General features: G+C 44.2%; 1 protein-coding gene across 3 annotated transcripts in view; it reads left to right on the forward strand.

Moving 5' to 3' along the window:
• Tiam1 (T cell lymphoma invasion and metastasis 1) overlaps positions 1–23,341 on the forward strand; it is a 421,384-nt gene that overhangs the window by 305,242 nt on the left and 92,801 nt on the right. For all 3 annotated transcript variants that reach the window (XM_023705557.1, XM_004645347.2, XM_023705559.1), the window contains 4 exons: positions 7,036–7,260; positions 9,265–9,450; positions 14,600–14,746; positions 22,489–22,563. In XM_023705557.1, coding sequence (XP_023561325.1) covers positions 7,036–7,260; positions 9,265–9,450; positions 14,600–14,746; positions 22,489–22,563 — 633 coding nt within the window. The remainder of the gene's footprint in view (positions 1–7,035; positions 7,261–9,264; positions 9,451–14,599; positions 14,747–22,488; positions 22,564–23,341) is intronic.

Here is a 23,341-nt window from a genome sequence, read left to right on the forward strand (position 1 = left end):
CATTATGATATCAGAGAAGTCTGCATTGGATTAAAATACATGGTTTCTACATGTAAATTAATGACCAAATCCTTTATTAGGAATCATTTGTTCAGTTGTTTAGTGTTACTTAGTCACTTAAAATTTTGAATCACATAAGAATCTTAATGTGGACAGCCATCTGAGACAAAAAAAAAAAAAGACCTCAATAAAAATAGGAACAATTACATATTTTTACAGAGAAATTTAGAAATCTAACCATGTCCAGCATTGTAGCAGGACAGTCCTATGACATTTTTTTTTCTTGTCTCTTGTTTTCATTTATTACTTTTTTTAAAACAAGCATTGACTTGAGAAACAGTATGGCAATAATTGGTATGACATGACAAGCAGTATGTATTTAGAAGACCAGAATGATAGGCATTCCAAACATGACCCCAGTATTACACATGGCTGTCTTCAGTGCAGTTGCTTAATTCACAGGTCAGCATATATAGTTAGTCAGGGTGAGAATCCTACCAATTAGCAGCTAGTTTCAAAAACCTGCTTGAGGGCTGGTGAGATGGCCCAGTGGTCTAAAGCACCTACTTAGAACAAGCTAAGCTAAGCAAAGCAAAGCACAGGGACTGTGGTTCAATCCCCCAGCACCACATGCCAGCCAGCCCTGCCCCCTGGTGGGCTGAACTGGCCACACACAAAAAAAATAAATAAACAAATAAAAAAAAATGTAAAAAAAAAAACCTGCTTGAGATTTTTAGGATCGTTGCCTTAACCATCTTGTGCATATAAATGTATGGCTTTGCCCCATCACGTTTCCTAGCTTTTCTCCTTGCCCTCTCTTTGTTGTCTACTATCTCAAAATTAAAAAAAAAAAAAAGGATTGAGGATATCATTCAGTGTGAAGGCCCTGAGTTCTATCCCCAGAACCACAGAAATGAAAAGGAAGGAGATCATGTGGTTGGATGAAAGGTCATTTAGTTAAAGGTTGAATAAGTATAACTCTTAAACTGTAGAAATAGAACAGGTCTCTGGACAATTCCCTCAGGAACATCATTTCCTTCTAACCTCTTAAAAATGGGTAACTTTATTCATCCTTTTCTTGTCCTTTAAGTTCAACCCACTTTGCAGTTATTCTTGCGCCAGTTTCCCAGATCCCTGGTTCTCTAATATTTCTCCTGTTTGTAATGATCTCCCCTTTCTTGCCGCTCATGTAAACCACTGATTATGCGAAATCACTGAGAGTCCACCACAGAGTTGGTAATCGAAGCTAGAAGTATAAGTGCGGAGTGAACCCAGGCTTTGCCAGAACGTCATGCTCAAAGGGGCTCTTCTTATGTAGAGTGCAGTTTCGGCTGATTGTGTTCCTGTGTTGGCAAGAACTTTGCTCTTTTCCCTCACTGTCTTCATACAGTATTCATAGCCTCCCCGGCAGGCAAAGGAAGAATCACAACGCTCACTCTCACTACCCGTCCTCTCTCGTTTGTGTAATGGAAGGTGATGAGTGGTAAGGGTATCAACAGGGCACTGCTAGGTGGTCTCTCCTTCCTTCCTTTGTGACATTGGATCCAGACCGAGGGATCTTTCTTAACTGAACTGGCTCGGTTTAGAAAGCACATGCAAGGTTGGTGGCTTGAACATGTCTTTCTTGGTGTGAGAAGAGGCTACCCGGAACGCAACCCCTCGCGTTGGTGGTCTGCTCTGATCGGCTCTGACCTGTTTGGCCTGCAGCCTCCTGAGATGTTTCAAGACTTTCCCTTGCTCCCCAGATTTCCCCAGATTGCTGTCAAGTTTTCCCTCCTTCTCCCGCCACAGCCAGCTCCACAGCAAAGGACAAACTTTGCTGAAAACGTCACTTAGTGAACTGTGCTTCTTAGAAATTGATTTGGCTTAATGATAGAGAATGTCAGGGACTGCTGTTTTATTTAGACAGGACAGCAGGAGCACAGACTCCTTCTAATGACATTCCTTCAGTCGCTGACAGGCTTTAGGAGAGTTTGGAGGGCTGATGTGCTTCATGCTAAAAGGTCTGGTGGCTAAATTTTTCATGAAGCTGTCACCACACATTTCTGTATGGTGTATGATTCTCTAGCTTTTGAGGGCTGGTCTTTAATTTCTTTTAGTAAGTGTTTCAATTCTAATTAGTCTTTCTCAAGTAGTTGTACAATACAGAACATAAAACTTGCTGTCTTAATTGTGCTTACATGCACAGTTTGAGGATACTAGTATTAAGGCAAATTTGCTTTAGCGCGCCACAGTTGTCACCATCCATCTACAGAACGCTGTTTCATCTTGCAAAGCCAGATCTGTGGACCCTATTCGAGAGTGCTGTGTTCCTCCTAAGCCCACCCTCTTGTAATCACCCTCTGCCTTTCTTTTAAACAAAAAAGTTCCTGGAAAACTCCCGTGCCTAAGTTAGATGTGCAACTTTCATAGGATGCTTGACCGCAGATGACATCAGCTTTTTTCCATTTCTTAAATGAGAGATAAACGTCGCCTCTCTGACATCAGGACAGACTCTGTTGCCCTTGGTTGAGTTTGGCAGAGAGACTCGAAGGAGGTAGAAGGTGGTTTCTCTAATTATGTAAAGAGAGCAAGAGGTTGTCGTTCTACAGAAAAATAGGATTGTGACCTTTCTTGAGTTAGAAGGGTATCATACACTCCCTTATTTTTAAAGCATCACCTGTTTTGCTTTGGAACTTGGCTGTATCAGTCAGGCCAGGCCAGATTAAGCTGTCGTAAGGAACAGTGCTCAAAGCTCAGTGGCTTAATGTGCCTCCTCATTCCTGCTGTGTCTGGTGGAGATTGGCCCTGAGGTCTGCACTCATCATAAGCATCTTGGCAGCTCGTCTGAGACGTGCTCTGTCATGGCACACATTTAGGTCTCTAGATGAAGCCTGTGTAGTGAGCCAGGTGTTTGTGGAGTAGTGATAACATGTTGTGTGTCCTCATCACCTTTCATTGGCCAAACCCAAGTGAGTGGCCATGCTTGCTTCAGAGGGTTCAGGGAGGTTTCTTTCCTCCGTGCTCATGAGTGATGAGACCTCAGAAAACACAGTCTCAGTGATGACCCTGTAGCTAGGCGTGTAGAGCAACTGAAAGAGCTCAGAGGTCAGGATCTGTGTGTCCTAATAGAAAATAAAAATACAAAATGTAACATTTTAAAAATACAGGCTTGGTAGAGATATTGGTATTTAGAGTAAATTACTCTGTCCATCTGAGTTTCTCTAAGCTTTCATTTTGCCATCTGTAAATTGGGTCACCTGGGACTACTCCATGTGAACATTTCTATTTAAGCTTGTGATCCATGGCAGGCATTTAGCAGAGTTTGCTATCAAGAGTTGGAGGTCTTTCCATCTGTTACTGAGGCATGACATCAAGGTTGTAAGTGTAAATTAGGCATGGAGGATTGGGAGTGAAGGGGTGTATCCAAGGTGGAGATGGAGAGGTTGACTTCACGGAAATAGACCGGAAGCCTGCCGAGGGTTGAGAGCCAGAGGTGGGTTCAGGACACAGGCCCTGTCCTTGGTGATGCTGTCTGGCTCTGCCATGGTGGCATCTGAATGCCTCATGTTGTCCTTTATGTTGGGGAAAGCAGCAGCTCTCTCCAGTCTAAAAGCTCCTCATTTCGCCTAAGCTCTGCCTACAAAGCAAAAGCTCAGGTAGGGTCAAGGATTCAGCAGTTTATCAAGTGTTGCCGGGTACATTGGAGGACAAAGAAATGATGACAAAACAATCATGCTTTTTTTTTTGAACCTTGTTTGTGGTCCTGTAGGGGAAGTTTTTAATGAAAAATAGAATATGAAGGGCCGGGGAGATAGGTCAGTAGAATAAATGCTTGCCTGGCAAGCACAGGGTCCTGAGTTCAATCCCCGGTTCCACCAAAAAAAAAAAAAAAAAAAAAAAAAAAGAAGTATGATTTTTTAGGGTGGGTATAGAAAAATTATACTTGAATATTAGGATAATGTATTATGGAAGGATTTTTTTGAGGCAACTTTCTATTAAAGTGTGAGATTCATACAGAACAGTATACATGGTGGTGGTGTTTGGCAAGCAGCACAGCCAGGTTGCGCACTCGCACTCGTGTAACCAGCCCCCGGCTCAAGGCCGAGAGACCCACCTTGCTCTTTCTCTTCACTGCGCCCACCAAAGAAGTCTTGTCCTGAGTTCTGACAGTGTGGATTTGTTTTTGTATTGTTTGTGTTTTATATAAATGGAAACCTATCACACACAGGATATGGTCAAAGGTATGGTGACTATTTCAATAAAGAGAACAACTTACTGTGGTAAAAGATACATTGCCATGCATCCTCCTCAAAATATTCTCCATTACTTGGAGCATACTCATCCCATCATTCTTGCCACTTTCTGATGCACTTCTGGAAGTCCTCTTTCAGGAATGTCTTTAGTTGCATTGTCCTGGTGCCTCGGTGTCTTGAAAAGATTTATTCTTTTTAAAGTTATTTATGTATTTATTTGATACAGGGTCTCACTATACAGCCTGGACTCTTAGTGATCCTCCTGTCTCAGCCTCCTTAGCACTGGGATGGCAGGCATGCACCATCATGCCCAGTTTCGGTGGCTGGCACATGGTACCAGGGATCAAACCTAGGTCCTTGCACTTGCCAGTCAGGTGCTTAGACCGCTGAGCTAGCTCCCCAGCCCTTGAATATGTAAATGTTTGTGTTTCGTGGACATTTTGACTTTGAGGAAGAAATCACCTGGAGCCAAATCTGGTGAACAAGGTGGATAAGGACACAGTGCAATGTTTTTATTTGGTAGAAATTGCTATAAATGTGTTCAATCCATTCAGGACATTGAGGTAACCATGAGAAGACTCAGAAAAGACTCAGAAAAGAGGCTTGGCCCACAGAATGGGCCAAGAATGCCAGGCTAAGTGTGTTTGAAGTGAGGGCAAGCATTGTGGGGGGAACATTGGCAAGGTGTTTACTATGTTGTTAGTTGGAGTAGTCACTGCTGTCTGGTCCCTCTTGAGTGGCAGGCTCCTTTCTTCCACTTATTTATCTGAGTGGCAGTATGAAGTCTCAGAGCCTTCTTTCTCTTTGCAGTATTGTGTTATGTTGCGTGATTCTGCAGTATAGTTTTCCATACTGCCTGGTATCTAGAAAATTCCCAGTGTTTGCCCATCATAAATTATGGCACTGGGCACATTCAGTTCCATTAATTCTCGTGAGCATGTTAATGTGTGTTTGTTGGGTGTGTGTCTTGAGTGCATTTAGTGGGTCTCAGTATGCAAATGCATATATATTCAACTTCAGTAGACTGTGGCTAATGGCTTTCCAAGGCAGTTAGCCTGTTTACAGCTGGAAGCCAACAGCACCTAACAGTACTGTTGCTTGAAACCAGAACTCCAAGAGTTCTGGTTGCTCCAGGTATTTGCCAAAACTGAAAGTTTTGAGGTTCCCCCCCCTTTTTAAGAAAATAATCTATTTGATTGGTTTTTCCATTTAATTTGGTTCTGTCCCTAATAATGAAGACAGGGAGGAACAACCGTACCTTATAAAATCCTTGCTCATGCTGACATCTTAGAGATCCAAAGACCCACCCTTGTGCCTTGTCCTGGATGGGAGTGCGCTTGGTGGTTCACATTATGGGGGAGGACCCGGAACTTTCACAGGTTTTTCTTGTGTAACATCAGCACTGTATGTAGGGCAAAATGTTTAAGATAACAACCTTCAAAGAGGAATAAATATTTTAAATATTTGAACAAATTCCAGAGTGAGAGAGGGGTCTGCTATACAGACCTGTGGTGCCTTTTCTCCCCTAAATTCCTCAGCCTCCCAGTGTGTTAACCTGTGACTTCCAATGTCTTTGTCTTTTGTCCTTTTCCTACCATCTTCTCACAAAGTGACTTTGTATGCTTTGTCACCCGATTCCTCTTTATGAGGATGACTAGGTGGTTGAAATTTTCTTTATGCACCAGTGAATACTCTTTTTTATATAAGTAACAGCTGTTAGATTGTTTAGTTTGTCTAGTGTGAGGTCTCTGTTGGCAGATACTGTTTTTAATATTTTAGGCTGATCCTTGTAGAAGCAAAGCTCCTGAGATTCAGAAACACAGGTTTGCTATAGTGGTCTCTGAACTAAAATTTTAGTTGCCACCTAGCATGGAGTCATGTATTATGGGGCTGTATTAGTAGAATTTTGTTTATAAGCCCTCACTCCAGGGAATTAGAAAACTGAGATAATATATAAAAGAAAAAGAAATTAGGTTTTTGTGCATGAAACAATATTAGTAGTTACTTAAGTACTATCTTGGGAATAGACCATTTGGTTAAGTGGGCTAAATTCTGAGCATTTATTAAACTTCTCTGAATTTAAGGGAATATCTACAAAAACCTAATGTCTTTACTCCTTAACTGAGCTCCCAAGATTCATTAATAGCAAGTTACTGCATGTACACTGTCTCTCTAAAATTGCTCTTTTTTTTTCCCTTTTAGAGGCTCTTAGACTTATACCAACCCCCGTACAGGTCACCTGTCAGTTGGTGGCTGTCACCATCATCATCTTTGCCATTCTAGCAGGTCATTGACTCAGTGCAAAAAGCACAGCTGAATGACTGCTGTTCATGGATCCACCCATGGGATCCCCTAAGACAGTGTCACTGCTGGTTCCCCTGAACTTTCCCCTCACTCCTAGTTTTGTCATGGCTAGTAGGACATTTAGATTGGAATAGGACACTTGGGTATGAGTTGCTGTGGTTCATTGGGCAGTAATGTCTCTCAGCCAATAGCCACCCCATGTAATTGATCATGCATCCTTGGAAACTAGATTTTGCCTCACTATAACCATCTTGGCTGGAAATGAGGCTGTCCTTGTAGAAGCATCAGGTACACAAGTGAGTTATGTTAAGTCCATTAAGTGAAGGGAGGTAGAGATCTGACCTGAAGCTAATTGACCTGAGACTTACTGAATCTCCAGAGGAAGAGGTCAGGTTAGCCTCACCCAGGAGTGTCCACCTTCAATGCTCTGCTTTGCTGGCAGTGCACTGCTCATTTCTAAGCTGTGGCTCTTTCTTCTTACTCTTTTCCTGAGCAGACCACCAGCCAGACTGAGTTGGAGAACTGGATCACCGCCATCCACTCTGCCTGTGCGGCTGCCGTCGCAAGACACCACCACAAAGAAGACACGCTCCGGCTGCTCAAGTCAGAGATCAAGAAACTGGAACAGAAGATTGATATGGACGAGAAGATGAAGAAAATGGGTGAAATGCAGCTGTCTTCTGTCACTGACTCAAAGAAGAAGAAAACTATATTAGATCAGGTAATCGTTCTTCTATGTTTAGACCCCAGCAAACTTGTTAGGGCTTTACATATATTATTTTTGCTGCCTCGGAGTTGAGAAATGTCATCTCTTATCTCCCCGTCAACCTGTCATCCAGGCTGCTCAATTTTTTATTGTGACTGTCAGTTTCCTTCGCCCTTTGTTCACAGTGGATTGTTACGAGTAAAAGGGAACAAGATAACATTGAGTGGAAGACAGAAGTCTAATAGGAGCCTTCCTGCTTCCACCAATGGGGTGCTATTCTGGGGAGCTGGGTAATTAGGAAGTCTGCAATTTTATTCCCCAGATGTGGCTGCCCAGACTCCTCGCAGCCTCCAACATGACATTTATGATTGGAGAGTGCAGTTGACCTGAGCTCAGCTCTGGGGGGATTCATTTGTGACTCCAGTAAACTTAGAACACTAAATTTAGAAAAGGTAAATTGTGGTTTTTAAAAATGTATACAGCCATTCCTTAGGTATCCATGTGGGATTGGCTCCAAGACCCCCCCTGGATACCAAATCAAAGGATGCACAAATCTCTTATGTAAAATGGTGCGGTGTTTGCATGTAGCTTACACACATCTTCCCCTGTGTTTGAAATCTGTATTACTTTTGATGTCTTATACAATGGAAATATTATGTAGAAAACTGTTACACTATAATGTTTAGATAATAATGAAAAAATACATTTTCAGTAGAGATGCAATAGGGATTTTTGTTTACTTTTGCTCATTTATTTTACAGTTACCTGATACTGATTTAAAGTTTTGTCCTAAAGCTTATGAAATAATTTTGTAAGTGAATGGTATTTAAATAATTGGCCAGCTAATGACATGAGTCAGCCTGTGGCCTTTGGCATACCTCTGTCTATTCTACCGCTGTATGCTCTATTGTTTGAGGCAAAATTCACACAATTTAAAACCATTTTAAAGTGAACAGTCCAGTAGGAATCAGTACCTTCACAGTGCTCCAGCCCTCACCTCTTTCTAGCTCTGAAACATTTTCATTCACCCCCAAAAGAAACCCCACAACTGCCAAGCATTTTCTTCCTGGCCCCTGGCATCTGGTCCTTATGATTTACCTGTTTAAGTCCCTTCCTGTGGATGAACTTATATAACATGTGCCCTTTGTGTGTGGCTCCTTTCACGTAGCACACTGTTTTAGAGGTTGTTTACACTTCACCCTATATTAGTGCCTACTTCATGTCTGTTTTTTGGCTGATGTTATTCCACTGTACATACACACCCCAAGGTATTTGTCTCTTTGCTGATGGGCATTTGATCTATTTCTACCTTTTGGCTGTTGTGAATAACAACGCTAGAGATATGAGTTATGCTAATGCAGTACTTTTCAATCAAGGTTAAAAGGTAGAGTCTGAGTATTATTCATCAACTGCATCATTAGTAATGTCACGGTGCCTTCACTGTGTCCCAGACCCCGTACCTATTCTTGCATTATCTAACTTAATCATCACACCAGTGGGTAGGTGTTGTTTTCCTTCTAATAAGGGAATGTCATGGATACATACTATGTTTGGAACTGTATTCCAGTGTCTGGGTCCCTACCATCTTTTGTTTTCCACTTCGAGCCATCTGGTATTATGCCCTGATCTCTCTATAAAGTTCTTGGTCTATTTGCTTTTTGTTCTCCTCACTTTTCTTTTGTTTATAAAATGCTACCTTTTAGGAAGCCGTGCCCATTCTCTGGTACTGGGAATCCCTGCCCGGATCTCAGCCACAGGACTCCTCCTGTCTCCCCACATCTATACCTGGGAGCACAGAGTAACTAGTCATATGCTTTCTGTTTTTATACTGAATTCATGGCTACATGTCTTTGCCAAAAAAATACACATAGCTAAGAAACTTAGGGTACCTACTGTTTCCCTTTCAGGATTATAATTCGTACCTTTGTAGCATACAGGTTTGTAAGGTTTATACAAGATGAAGTTGTTAACATTTGCTTTTTCTTTTCCTCACCTTGTCTCATATTTTTACTACTGTAGATCTTTGTTTGGGAGCAGAATCTCGAACAATTCCAAATGGACCTGTTCCGGTTCCGCTGTTATTTAGCTAGTCTCCAGGGCGGGGAGCTACCCAACCCCAAGAGACTGCTAGGTTTTGCAAGCCGTCCAACGAAGGTGGCGATGGGCCGCCTTGGGATCTTTTCTGTATCATCGTTTCATGCCCTGGTGAGTAGAAGCTGATGAAAGTTTGAAAAATATTCATGATGATGCTTAATCCTGAACAGGAACTGACAACAGTCTCCGAAGTGGTTTCCTAGTTTACTGTTGTGTGTGGATTTCTGAAATGCCCTTCCTTTCCAGTAGAATGAGATTTTTCTTCAAACCTATTTAGAAATTTATTACTTGTGTACTTCCTGATGGGGCCTAAATTGTTGTGCAAAGAAAATGTCTTTTTGGTGCCTGGGATTGAACCCAGGGCCTTATGCAAGCTTAACAAATGTTCTACCACTGAGCTATGTACCTCCAGTCCTGACATGTAGTCTTAGCAGATATTTGCTGTACTGTCTGTTGATAGCTCTTGTTATCTATAGGCAGTGTTGCCTTATGAACTGAGACGCATTTAAAAATGCTTAACCATGTGGTAATGGTGAATGGAAGGCTTTCTCTCATACAGAAACACATTCTCGTGTTTTTTCGTTCTCACAAACACATACACCATATATTAAACACAGATCTCTTCATTTATTATCCTTTTTTTTTTTAATGTATAATACAGGGCTTACTGGGTCTCACTACACAGATTGGACTCATAGGGATCCTCCTGTTTTTTCAGCCTCCCAAGCACTGTGATTACAGGCGGTTGCCACCACACCCAATCTTAGTGGGCCTCTGGGGCGGGGCTGGCACAGCAGGCTGGGGATCAAACCCCTGTCCCTGCATGTTCCATGTATTCGAGGAAGGCAAAGAATTCTCACGATGCATCAGCTGAACACATACATTGCTAGAGCAAGGACATTTTCCCTTGACCTCCAGAGCACAGTACATATGGCTGTGCTGTATGTTTGTGAGCTGTAATTTCATGTACTTGCTAAATTACAAACAGCTCTGTGTACTTTTGGTTCCTTCCTGCTGAAAAAAAATCACTGTGGAAGTAACATGCTTTTCGCCTATCCAAGTCGACACCCACTTGAAATGTACTATTGCACCTTAGCACATTTGCTGCAGAATTAAATGTTAAGTCTCAGTTTCCAGGAACCACTTTGGAAAACCTCGGCTGGGCCTCTCTTGCCTTCCCTTGTCAGCTGTGCCCCCATTGAATTCAGAGCTGTAATTCAGTCAGAGGCGTTTGTGCTCTTTATAAATAGATTAGCGCCATCATTCAGATAATTAGGGGTAGATTTACATTTTTAAAGAAGTCTTAAACCAATTTCTGGAGTTATTAAAACTGGCATCCTGATTTGTTCTGTTAATTACAGCCCTGCTCTTGGCCTGCCTGCCTACCACCTCTCAGTATAGCTATTATGTCTTTATTTTTTTTAGTAATGGTGATACAAAGTGCTGGGATGAATAAGACTTAAAAACAGTTTTCACTTAAGGCATTATCTAGGTCTGTTTCTTTGAGGTTGTATTTTTCCCAAAAAAGCAGGATAAAATTGTTTATCCTTTTGTCAGAATGTCCTGGTCAAGGGAGCTTTTTTGTTAAGAGGGCTCACGATGTCCCTGAGGCACCATCTGTGCTAACTCTGGCATCTGCCTCGCTCCCTCCCTTTACTTTTGGCTTAGTAGACTTTGGAGAAAATACTTTCCCCTTACCTAAAACTTACATACCTGTTACTTTCTTGCAAGTCAGTGGCGCTCACCACTCTGGCTCTGAGACAGGCAAGTAGAAGCCAGAGTACTGCTGTTCCTGATTTATCTCTAGCCCTTCTGATTTCCCTGTTGCACTCTGTGACTGCTGCGGACTTTCCTTTTGGTGGCAGGCTACTGCAGTCTGGCTGGTGGAAGCTAGGCACAGGACAATTACTAGCTCGTAGGGCTTTTCTTTTTTGGTGGAACTGGGGATTGAACACAGGCCCTTGTGCTTGCCAGGCAAGTGCTTATTGTACTGAGCCATCTCCCTGTCCCTCATAGGGCTTTTTGGGTGATTTTATTCATTTGTTTTTGCAATGTTGGAGATTGAACGTGCCTTGCACATGCTTAGCAAGTGAGCCTAGCCTCTGGTCTTTAAAACACAGAGGTTTTAAAGAAGAATATTTAATTTCATATTTCCAACTCTCCCTTTCTTTTTTTTTTTTTCTTGCTAGCTGCTTCAAGAATCTCTTATGTGTCCTTGCCAACTGATCTTTTACATGAAGGATTTCATTTGAGACAGAACAAGCTAGGCAACCCTATTGGTTATCTGTTCCTATTTTTTGTTTCAGCTCCTGGGGAGCATCCAGGGTAGAGAATTTTACAGTCTGGTTCATAGAATATATTTCTTTTCTCCACTCCTTGTCATTTGACCCCAATTTTTTTTCCTTCTCCCCTTTGCATTTGAAACACTCTTCAATTTACCCTTTGTTCAGAATTTTTTTTCCCCTCCTTTTCAGTGGGGGCAGTGGGAGGAGGGGGCGGTGTGAGGGGAACAGGGCCAGGGGAGGGGTTGGAGTGACAATGGAGGCCCCATTCAGTAGGAGAGCTTCCAGGAATGCTGAGTGATTTGGCACAATTAACTGAAGGGTCCCTGCTGTACTCTTTGAAAAAAGGTTATCATTGTTCTTGTTTGCACAGATGAGCTGAATGATAGAGTAATCAGGTGGCGGCCACAAAGGGCAGCATTGTCTGGGCCGAGATCATTGAGAAACTCTTGAGCTCTCGGCCAGCGGTTCCTCTGCCAGCCCTTTTTCTACATCCCTTTGCTCATTTTGAGTCATTGTTGTCTTGGGGGTAGTGGAGACTCTTGCAGTTTTCACGGCCTCAGCAGTTGGGAATAGCTGCTGTAGCAACCTTAAATACAGTGTTTATTCAACAGACTAAGCTAACCAGTCAGCTGGTCACTGAGAATATTTGTGGGTGTGTGAGTGTCTCTTTCATGTGTTTCTTTTTGCTAAAATTGTGAGCTGCACAGAGTTACTCTAGGTTACTTATAACACCTAATATAATGTGAGTGTTAGATAAATAGCTGTTATAGTGTATTGTTTAGGGATTAATGATGAAGAAAGGCTCAAGACATGCTCAAGACAAATGAAATTTTTTATTTGGCATATTTGCACTCTGAGATTGGTTTGATCCTTGGATATATAGCTCTGCGAGGCTGGTGCGTGTGTGTGTGTGTGTGTGTGTGTGTGTGTGTGTGTCTATATATGACTGAATTTACCTGTTTATAAATAGATATGTAGACCAGAGATCAAACCGACACCTTTTTCTTTAGGATTTTAAATCTTAATACCATTTATTCAGTATTTACATAGTCTTATAATCCTGTGTGTCAGCATTTCTGGTTTAATCCTTTCGTAACCTTTGTTTACTTTTAACTTAGAAAGTGGTGAAAATAGACAAAAGTTTTTATGTATTTAGTGCTGCCTTTTGTTTTGTGGTTCTTGTTCCCCCAAACACCTTGAGAATAATCATAAAGAGCTTCCTTATAAAAACTTTCACAAGTATGTTGGCAACCAGTGTTTATAGCTTGATTTTTTTTTTTTTTTTTAATGTACTTAGCTGAGAAAATGCAAGATTTCTCAGCTCCTTTATCTTGCCATCTTCATTTGGGATCAAAACCTCTCCCCAGTCCCTGGCAGAGAAGCTGTGTTGATCCCTGTCTTTAGCATACGTGGAGGTCCTTGCCCACACACCCATGGGGCTTCTGCATGGCTTGCACTGTCAAGACCCAGAGAGGTGTGTCTGGGAGCCAGTCTGATCGCTGCCAGGGAGGCCTCTTGTGTTAGCCAACACTACCTCATCCCTAGCTGCCAGTTGGCAGCTGTCACATAGGGAGTTGCCTGCGTGGGAATCTGTGACAGGTAGGTTCCAAGACATTCACCTCCAGCAACAAGTTGCCAGTGGGGGGATTTCGTTTCAAGTCTGACTTGCTAGACCTCCTGCCACTCCCTCTGTTGAAAGGCAAGGCCGTGGGTGGCCTGTTGGGGTTCCTGGGCACAAGTTCCTTTCGGTTCCTAGGACTTTGCTTACAACCTGTAGGACAAAGTTCAAGCCCAAATTTTCTGTCTATAAGGACTTTATCGGGGTCTCAAGAGATTCTGTATCAAGTTACCACAGTGGCAGCTTTAAATTTGGGGTTGTCCCCTTCTGAAATGTTTCTCTCAGTTGCTACTGTTGGGGAGACATCTCAACAGAGGTAGCTTTAAAGAAAAATACACGTTTTTTCCTGTTCACCCAAACATAGCACGTGTAAGTTATGGACATCTGGTGAGGTGGCTTTACCTGCTTTGAGGACACAGGTTCTCTCTGTGTTGTTGTTTTGCTGTTTGAAAAGACTTTTCTAACACCCTGTCATGTGATGTGGACCTTCTGGTCCCCAGGGAGGAGTGCCTGGGATAAGAGGAAGCCTGCTTCTCTTGAGGGCAATTCCTGCTTATACCGTATGGGGCAGAAGCTTGGCACGTGCCCTGCTGCAGCACAAGGCGGTTTGTTCTTCTGGCCATGTGCTCAGTGACATTGGGCTTCTCCACATGAGGATGAAAAGACAATGGCTTATTTGCCTAGTAAAGAAAATGATTGTATATATCCTAAGATAACTAAATAAAAGAGCTTGGTAATTTTATTTTATTTATTGTTGTTGTTGTTATTATTATTATTATTATTATTATTTTATTTTTGAGGAGCTGGGGATTGAACTCAGGCCCTTGCACTTGCCAGGCAAGCGCTTATTCAACTGAGCTATCTCCCCGGCCCCAAGAGCTTGGTAATTTTAGATTCAGTATGAAATCACAGGAACCCAGAGCCACTGTTTCCCCATTCTCTTCGCTGGCCATCAGAATGAGTTTTTGTTAGTGTACAGAAATAGCTCCGTAGTATTTGGGGAGAAGCACAAGAAGTCCACAGCTTCTTGAACTTGATGCTTTAGTTCAAGCCCGAGACTGGAAAGATATCTAATTCTTGGGAACATAGCATATGTATTTGATTACTATTTAAATATTTATATTTTTAGTGATGATTTCTTACAGAGGCTGAGTTTGCCAACCTTTGCTTTCTATCTGAAATCCATGAAAGGCTCCAAAGTTTGCATTTTTCTGAGGCATGGGCGAAATGCTTTGGCACTGGGCTCTGTGTGGGCTGGACGAAGAGAGGGTGTTTTGAACAGTGGGACTGAGTCGGGATCTCACAGGGCAGGTGTTGGGCCTGATGCCTGGCTGCTACTTGTCCCTGTCATCACCAGGTGGCAGCGCGTACTGGTGAAACTGGAGTGAGGAGACGTACTCAGGCCATGTCCAGGTCTGCCAGCAAGCGAAGGAGCAGGTTTTCTTCGCTTTGGGGTCTGGACACTACCTCCAAAAAGAAGCAAGGACGCCCAAGCATCAATCAGGTGGGTTCCAGAGCAGACAAAAAGGAACACTATGTCCACTGCTTCCATGGTTACCCAGTCAAGGGGGCAAGGGTGTGTGTGTGTGTGTGTGTGTGTGTGTGTGTTCCTTTATTGACACGGAGTGTTATTTTAAGTCAGCTAATTGACACAAAGCAGCTAGTTGTGCTAGAGACTTTTAATAGATAATATACATCTGTAACGTTGAACTCTGCTATTAGTCTATCATTAAGCTACAGTCCCCCACCTGCATCCCTTCCAAATCCTGGATAATTATAGGCCCACTGAAAATGCACAATTCATCCTGAGCCTTCAAGGCAGAGCAGGGCGCTGTGATGAGGCCACTGGGGCCCTACGCACAGAGCCTCCCAATGCAGCAGAAAATTCCCTCCGCTCACCAGCCAGTATACTTCAGTCAGGTCGTAGTTCCTGCTCCAGATCTGGTGGCTCCTGCCTCTTAGAAATGGCTGGTCACTGTGGTGTATAGCTGGTCCCTCTGCTGCACATTATATAAGCCAGTTTTCAAGTGACAAGCCACTCTGCCTCTGTACTTCCTGCTTGCTTATCCCATATAAGCCCTAGACCACCAGAGGTCAGGGCCTGCTATAGTGATCCTGATCAGTGCCTGTTGGCATAAATAAATCTGCCTTCAAATCCTGGGCGTCCTTTCATTTTTTCTGCTTGCTGTTGCATCTGTTGTGTCGGCGGAGAAGACCAACTGTGCTAACCTCTTTGGATACCAGTCACGGCCCTCACGATGGAGCTAGGATCTCTCCAGGTCCCGATAGTGTCTCAGTTACCTTTTACTCATTGCTGGGACAAAATAGCTGACACCCAAAATTAAGGAAGGAAAGGTTTATTTAGCTCACAGTTTGTGTAGGTGTCAGTCTATGCTCGGCTGGCTCCCAGGTAGAATGGCACATGGCAGAGGGTGGCAGTTCATGGCAGCAGAAAACACTGAAGAGCAAGGTGTCTAGCAAACTTTTCTCTCCTCCTTGTATTGTAAACAAACTACCTTGGGGCTGGGGGTGTAGAACTCACGCCATGTCCATGCCCTCCTCTTACACAGGATGAGGATATTTACAAACTAAGAATCCTAGCTTTCTGCTGAGTCACTTAATTAAACTAAATTTCTCAAGTTGATGCAATGTGTCAACCAGCAAAGCTGGGAGGGTCACCCTTTAGATTCTCCAGCCCCCTTGGATGTCTGGAAGAAGACACCTGGCTCCTCACTTGAGTGGCTTATATTGTATCCCAAAGGAAGGAGGATGTGATCTGTCTGTCCGTCCGTCCGTCCGTCCGTCCGTCCGTCCGTCTGTCCGTCCGTCCATCCGTCTGTCCATCCGTCCGTCTGTCCATCCGTCTCCCTTGCTGCCTACCTGCTTGCCTGATTCCGACAGGACCCCTGGGGGCGCTCCAGTTAGTCTGTTAGTCCTGCTCAGTTCAAGCAGAAGAGCCTGATCAACTCATGATACTTAAGGCCACCCTCGAGGGAAGGGGCTTTGGAATGTCTAGCCTCCGAGGGCCTGCTGAGGGAATGTGTACGTGCGCTGGACGGCGGAAGCAGCAGGCTGCTCCATCTGTGCACTAAGACCGAGCAGCACTGATCCCAGCGGCTGATTGGGCTCCTGCCCGCGGTTCTGTGGAGAATGACCTATGGCCTAACAGAGGCCTTGCACCCTCCTCAGCTAAGTCAGACCTAAGTTCCTGTGAGAGGCGCAGCGAGGCAGGCACCTGAATGGCCTCTTTCTGAGGGGCGCTCTTTCTTTCTGGGTTGCACCGCTGTTCATAGGCACACAACATACATGGTGGGGAGGCAGTGTGGGAACTAATTAGTTAAAACACACAGTCCCTGACTGTAGGAAAATGGGCTTTTACAGAGTTAAAAATGAAACCAAATCACTCCCTGTACCTCAAAGGAAACCAAAAAGAAAGAAGAGTTTCATTCTTCTGAGAATTCTTCTTTGGCCCCTCATGGGCTGCTGAGGTTCCTGCCAACACATGTAGCTTCTCTCCCCACTACTGATTCATCTTCTTCCATCCAACTGAACTGGTTCCAGCGAGCCATTGTCTGAATCCAGCCACACAGGCCCCCATACCCCCAAGACTCACCTGCCCTGGTCAGACGGGGTCATCTGATACCCACCCGAGATGACTGTTAGCAGTTCCTTCCAAGTTCCACATCTTGACTGAGGAAGAATTGGAAGTGTCAGCCCTGACAAACGAACAAGGCTGTGAGCTTCCCTCTCCTTTAATGCTAAAAGATGATCCTTGGGTCAGTCTGAGACAGATAACTGCGATCCTTAAGTTCTAGAAACTTTCCTCCTCGAGGTGTGAACTAAAGATTCGCCTTCAGGCCTGGCCATCCATCATGCTGTCTCGCCTCAGCGCCTACTGCTGTCAGATGTCACCTGATCCACAGACAGGCATCAGCTGACTTCAGCCTGATCGGCTTTTAGCCACCTTGGGCAGGATCTCTGTACCATCAACAATGCGCCATCACCTTGCACTCTGCAGGTTTTGACCCATATACCCTTTTTTGACTATAATAGATTTAAAAAGATGCTCTCCTCTGCTTGCAAATTGCTTCTAAAGCCTCTTCAGTTGGCAAAATCCCGAGATAAAATGCCAGGTCGCTTGGGCTCAGATTTCCATAAAAACTCTCCCACCTTGGCTCTGCACCTGTGTCCTACACATCAAGAAAGCCATCTGAGTTGTCAAAACAAACCCACAAGGCCATCTGAGGGCCTCTCAAATTCAGCCCAAGCCAGAAACATTTTATCCTGTTTTGCCGGAGGACCTGGAGTCCATCTGCCCATTCTTCAGCCCTCAGCTGCTCAGCCAGCCGTGATGCCGCCACCGCCACCAGTTCTGTCCCCGGCACCACAGCCTCTGCTCTACTGTCAGCAACTCTCTCTGACTATTTAATCCTGAAGATCACTGCTGTATTTTAGGTGGAGCTTAAGCCTGGTTAAAGTCAGAAGTCCCACCACTGGTTGATCCCCACTCTGGTGAACACAGTCCTCCCGAGTGTGACCAAACTGGACCATAATGTGACAGAGGGCCACGAAGCCTTAGATCAGCAGCACACTGCGCTCCTGGCAGACCTCAAAGAGGGAGGTGCGAAGCCAGTAGACATGTACCCACTGGAGCCCCCACTGAAAAGAAATTCTGCCAAAGCACATTCTGTGAGATTAATGAGCACTGTATCAAACATGAATTCCTGTACATCCTGAGTGCCTGATACCTCTCCTAGGACATCACCAGCCTCCCTCACACTCAGGTCCTTTGAGTCTTAATAGTAACTCTGACTGTACCTCCCAAGGAAGAACAGCACCTGCATCAGCTAGAAATGCCCAATAATCATAACCCTCAAATTTTGAGAGACTTGTTTCCAGAGGCATGGACAAAGGACCTACCCCTGGAGCTTGCTCTCAATCAATCATGTCCCTTGGGTGATGGGGCTCTGTCCCAAGGCATCCCCCACCTACACCAAACAGTAGACTTCTGCCTGGAAAGCCAAGCTGTAAGGGCTGTCACGATGGCCCTGTATGTACATTGCCTGTCTTCTACCACCCACAGCCTGCTCATGTACCTGCCTGGGCCTAAAATTTTCTTCTTCTGCTTTTGCTTAGCTCCTGTGAGCCCTCCCCTCTTCACCTTTAAATAGAAAGACTCCACATCTGGACTCAAAAGCTAACTGACCTGAACTCAACCTCCCAGAGGTTCAAAAACCTATTTCCTCTTTGAAAAGGCATTTCTAACTAGTGACACTCAAGCTGCCTGTTGAAAAGACAAAGCTCTGCTATAATATCTGGCAGAAACTGCTTGCAAGAAAGGTAGTCCACAGATTTCTTGGAGCTACTGCTTCTATATACTTACTCGGAGTGTCAGTCCCTGGGAGGGCTGCCTCGCCCCGTGCCTACATGCAGTAATAGCCACGGTCCTGATCCAGAAAGCTGACAGGCTCATCTTAGACCGAGACCCAACTGTTCAGGTACCCCTGGTTGTACTGAGATGACTGCTTTAAAAAGTGGACCCCTGGCAGATGCTGAGTACAGCCTGTTGATGGATGAAAGTGGCTTGGTTTTCAGTGAAGTCTGACAGCTAGATATGCTGTGGTGGTCACCTTTAACAGAACTCTTAGGCCAAAATTCTGCTGTAGGACTGATCTACAAGCAAACTACTATTTGGAAACCAGCCACCAAAACTAAAAATAATCCGATCCAGAGGCCTAAGCCTCATCTGGGCATCCATTTGACTGAAACATCAACCCCAAATAAACTTCACCTGCTATTCCAGGAAGAGCAGAGCCAGACCTGTTCCCCCTATTTTTCTCTGCAAGCGCAGGCCACAGCGCTGACACCCCTACACACTGGCACTGACCTCATGCATTGTAGTGGACTCTTCCCATTCAAAGACATATAGATAGATTAGAAAGAATGTTTATGTCTGTAAACATTCTTGTACACGCATATAACCCAGGTACATATTAACTACGGCTACACGTTTCAGAAACTTAGCCTGAGAAAATTTACCTGGACAGCTCTTCCAAGGCTCACTCCGAAGAGGCAGTGCCGGCTGACCGGCACACATGCTGAAGCCCGAGGACACAGTTCACAGGAGTGCACCAACCTATTCCCCTTGATTTTCTTGTCTTTTCAGGCTGTTTACTCCAGTCCTGGTTGCCTCACTTCCCTGCTAGCTGTGTTTTCTTGCCTTAGACTCTCTGGACAGTTGCCCTAAGAGAATTAAACAATCAAGTACTTGACCAATATTTGATGAGCATTCCAAGGCATGTTAGATACTCTCTTAAATCAGATTAATTCCCTCACTACCTTGGGAGACTACGTCACAGAACAAACAGGCCTAAATTCTAGCTGGACCTTGTCTCAGAAGATCACATATAATAATATGACCAGCAAAGATTTGCTGGGGAAACTAAAAGATGGGAAAAATATAGCAGAAAACACCCCAGCCCGAGCCAGGGCTGAGATCTGGTCATGACAGAACCTGCAGTATACGTCAGTTTCTTAGTTGCCCAGTATACGTTAGTTTCTTAGTTGCCCAGGTCGTGCTCCAGATCTGGTGGCTCCTGCCTCTTAGAAATGGCTGGTCACTGTGATGCACATTGTGTCAACCAGTCCTCAGCTGACAAGCCATTGTGCCTCTGTACTTCCTGCTTGCTTATCCCATATAAGCCCTAGACCACCTGAAATCAGGACGTGACATAGTGATTTCAGTCAGTGTCCACTGCCATAAATAAATGTGTCTCCAGATCCTGGGTGTCCTCTCAGTGTTCCTGTTCGTCATTGCACTGAATCTGTTTTCTGACATTAGAACAAAGGGAGTCCCCAGGGAGATCTGATTGTCTTTGCTCTTGTCTTTCTAGGGTTAGCATTCAGTGGGCAGTATGGGGAGGAGGAGGCACAATCTGCCAGCACTATTTACTCTCTCCTTTGGCTGTATCTACTCGGACATGAGGGCCACAAAGGGATCTCAGAACATCCTGAGTGGACACCCTAGACCCATGCAGTGTGGGGCTCTGCTAGCTGTACTGCGCAGCCTTGTGCTTTCCCATCAGTTCTTTATGAGCTCAGGCTGATTTGCTCGTGTTACTTCCCGCCCTCCACTATTATTGTCATCTTCCCCCTTGACTTTGAGAACTGAGTATCCCCAGAAGTTTCCATTTTAGGGACTAAAGGAACATGAGCATTGATGGTTGTTTGGGAAGAAGGAGACTCAGACTGTGAGCGCATTGGCTGGACATTCGGGCAGGGGGTGTTCTGTAAGTTGTGGCCCAAGTGGCTGGGTGATCTGCTCATGCCTCATGGCTGGGCAGGGTGAGAAGGCTCTGCCGGACTATAAGACCCCTCCCTGATTGCGCTGCAAATCCTAGCTGTTCTCTGAAGAAGTAAAGTTTAAAAAGAGATTAGTCCTCAGCACTGATGTGCTAAGTTCCTTACCTAATGGGCTCATCATTTAAGTGTGCAAACTTCTGGTCATGACAGAACCTGCAGTGTCACTTGAGCAAATGAGGCTGGGCATGAGGCTGGGCATGAGGCTGAACAGCTCTGCAGCTTGTTCTGTGCTCTCGGGAGGGCAGGGCATGGAGTTGGCTGCCACAGGGTTTGGCTGTGTGCATGGGAAGAAGCATCTGTTTGCAGGAGTCAATGTGTGCCCAGACCAGCCCCTTGGGAGACTTGGAGGTGTGTTTCTCACCCCGCAGAGGACATCAACAGTAGCCAGTATTTGTCCTCCTAATAGAGGCGCTGGCATCGTTTTGTGCTTGTCTTTACTTTCTCCCCGGCCTTCTCTCTCAGTACAGGTCGAGACTGCTCAGAAGGGACTTAGATTCCATCAAAATGCCTAGTTTGTGTAGTTGTGCCATTATCACCAGGTTATTTACAAACCTGTCTGTGATACACATGCCTGAATTTAAGTGAGGTCTAGAGACTCTTGCATGTTCTTCTGGAAAAAACAAACAAACAAACAAACACCCCAAATCACAGAATGTTGTAATACATAAACATTTCTCTCTTAAAGATTTCTTAAAAACTTTTTGCCTAGCCTTCAACAGTCTGATGTGAATTTATCCATTAATGCAATACTCTGAAATGGACAAAAATTCTTTCTGAATACTTCATTTATGTTGGAAGAAAGGCCTTTTTTAAAAAATATTTCTATTATTGTAGTAGTACATATTCAGTTTAGAACTAATATTCAAAATCCCTGTGCCCATGTATTAGGCACTGATTGGCTACTGGCATATGTACCCTAGTATGATTTCCATCATACCTTTACATGACCAAGCTCCATTTCATTTCCAAGGATAGACAGTTGTCTAGTTTTGTACCTCTTCAGCCCGAGGGCTAGGACCTAGGGGCACTCTGCCACTGAGATATTTTCCTAGATATTTTTTTTTTCTTTTAAATTTTATTTGAGGCAGGACCTCACTAATTTGACCACACTGACCTAGAACTTGTGATCCTCCTATGCTAACCTTCCAAGTGCCTGGGAACACAGACATGCCCCACTGCACCCCACTGACTTTTTTTTTTTTAATTTTATTTTAGGGAAGAGTCTACAAGGTGTTAAGGGTCTCACTACTAGATCAGATTCATAGTGATCCGCCAGTTTACACCCTCCCAAGAGCTGGGATTACAGGCATGCGCCACCACTCCTAGTCTTAATTGCTGTCTCAGCACGCTGTGGGGGCAGGGCCGGCATGGAGCCAGCCTCTGTGCCTGCTTGCATGTGCTTTAATCCCCTGAGCTATTTGGCCGGGCCAGCCACTGACAGTTTTTGATGTTGTTGTTAAATAAGACTTCCCTGCCATGTTGTGGTAAAAATACTGTAAATACCGTATCTTCTCAAGTTCTATTCAAGGAAGCAATAAAAAGTGAATTGATTATTACTTACAAGTATCTGATCAAGGCTAGGTGGTGGAAAGGCTTCATAGTTTTTTGTGAGTTTTTCTAAGTTGAGATGAATTTTCCAGATCCAAATGTAAACTCTTTCCTTGGTTTTGAATTACGGAAGATGTTGGAAGTCAGAGATGCACAGGGATGTGATTTTCACAGTTGGAACCCTAAATACTGTTACATGCTTGGGAGCTCGGTGGAAGAGTGTCTGAAAATTGCTGTAATGGGTGCCAGTAGCTCTGCCCCTTTCCCACCCCTTCCCGTGCTTCATTTGCCCCAGTGCCCAGCCTTCTTTTTAAACGGATCCTTTCCTATGTGCAGGTGTTTGGAGAAGGAACCGATGCTGTGAAGAAATCTTTAGAGGGAATATTTGATGACATTGTTCCAGATGGCAAGGTAAAAATAAACACGTGTTCCTTTTCTAAAAGTACCACACAAGCAGCAGCCCTTGCACAATGCATTGGTTCTTGGGATACTAAAATTAAGTAGACGTGATATAAAAACGAAAATGATTGGTTTTGGAAAGTTACATAATGGGTCAGCATGAGTTGGAGAATGAATGTCACGTGTTTAAAACTCTGTGATAATAAGAGCATTCTCTTGTTGACATACCATTTTCCATACTTTTCATCTGAGGTGTAAGTTACCAACAGGAATATAAGAAAAGTGTGAGTTCTCAGGTAGCTGACTATTTTATGGCATTGCGAATTCCTTTTTGTGTACAACTTCTGTTCCCAAGAGACGAGTTCCTAGTGCTGCTGCTGTCTGCCCACACGTGCTATTTCGCTCCCATGAAGTTTAAAGAACTGCTCTGATAGTATGCTTTTTTTAAAAATCACATTTGCCTCCCAAGTTAAGTATTCAGTTAAAGATTCACAGACTTGATTCCACCTTTTGCTTGGATTTAAAAGGAGTTTCTAGACTGCTCTGATGGAAGGCCTGAAATGGTATTGTTACCCGCCCTCCCTTGGCCACTGTTTCTCCTTCTCCAAGTAAATGAGCGCCCTTAGTTTTCAAGACCCCAATGGCAGTGCCAGCAGCCACTCTGTTTGTGGTCCCAGGGTTGACCCCATAACCTTAGTAGAAGGCCTTGGTTCTCAGTAGCAGTATGACAGAGCTTCGGTAGTGTCACCCAGAGATGGCTCAGCCCTGATCCCAGAGGGAGCCGAGCCTT

Source organism: Octodon degus, unplaced genomic scaffold (genome assembly GCF_000260255.1).
Source record: "Octodon degus isolate 3935 unplaced genomic scaffold, OctDeg1.0 scaffold00225, whole genome shotgun sequence".
Taxonomy (NCBI): Eukaryota; Metazoa; Chordata; class Mammalia; order Rodentia; family Octodontidae; genus Octodon; species Octodon degus.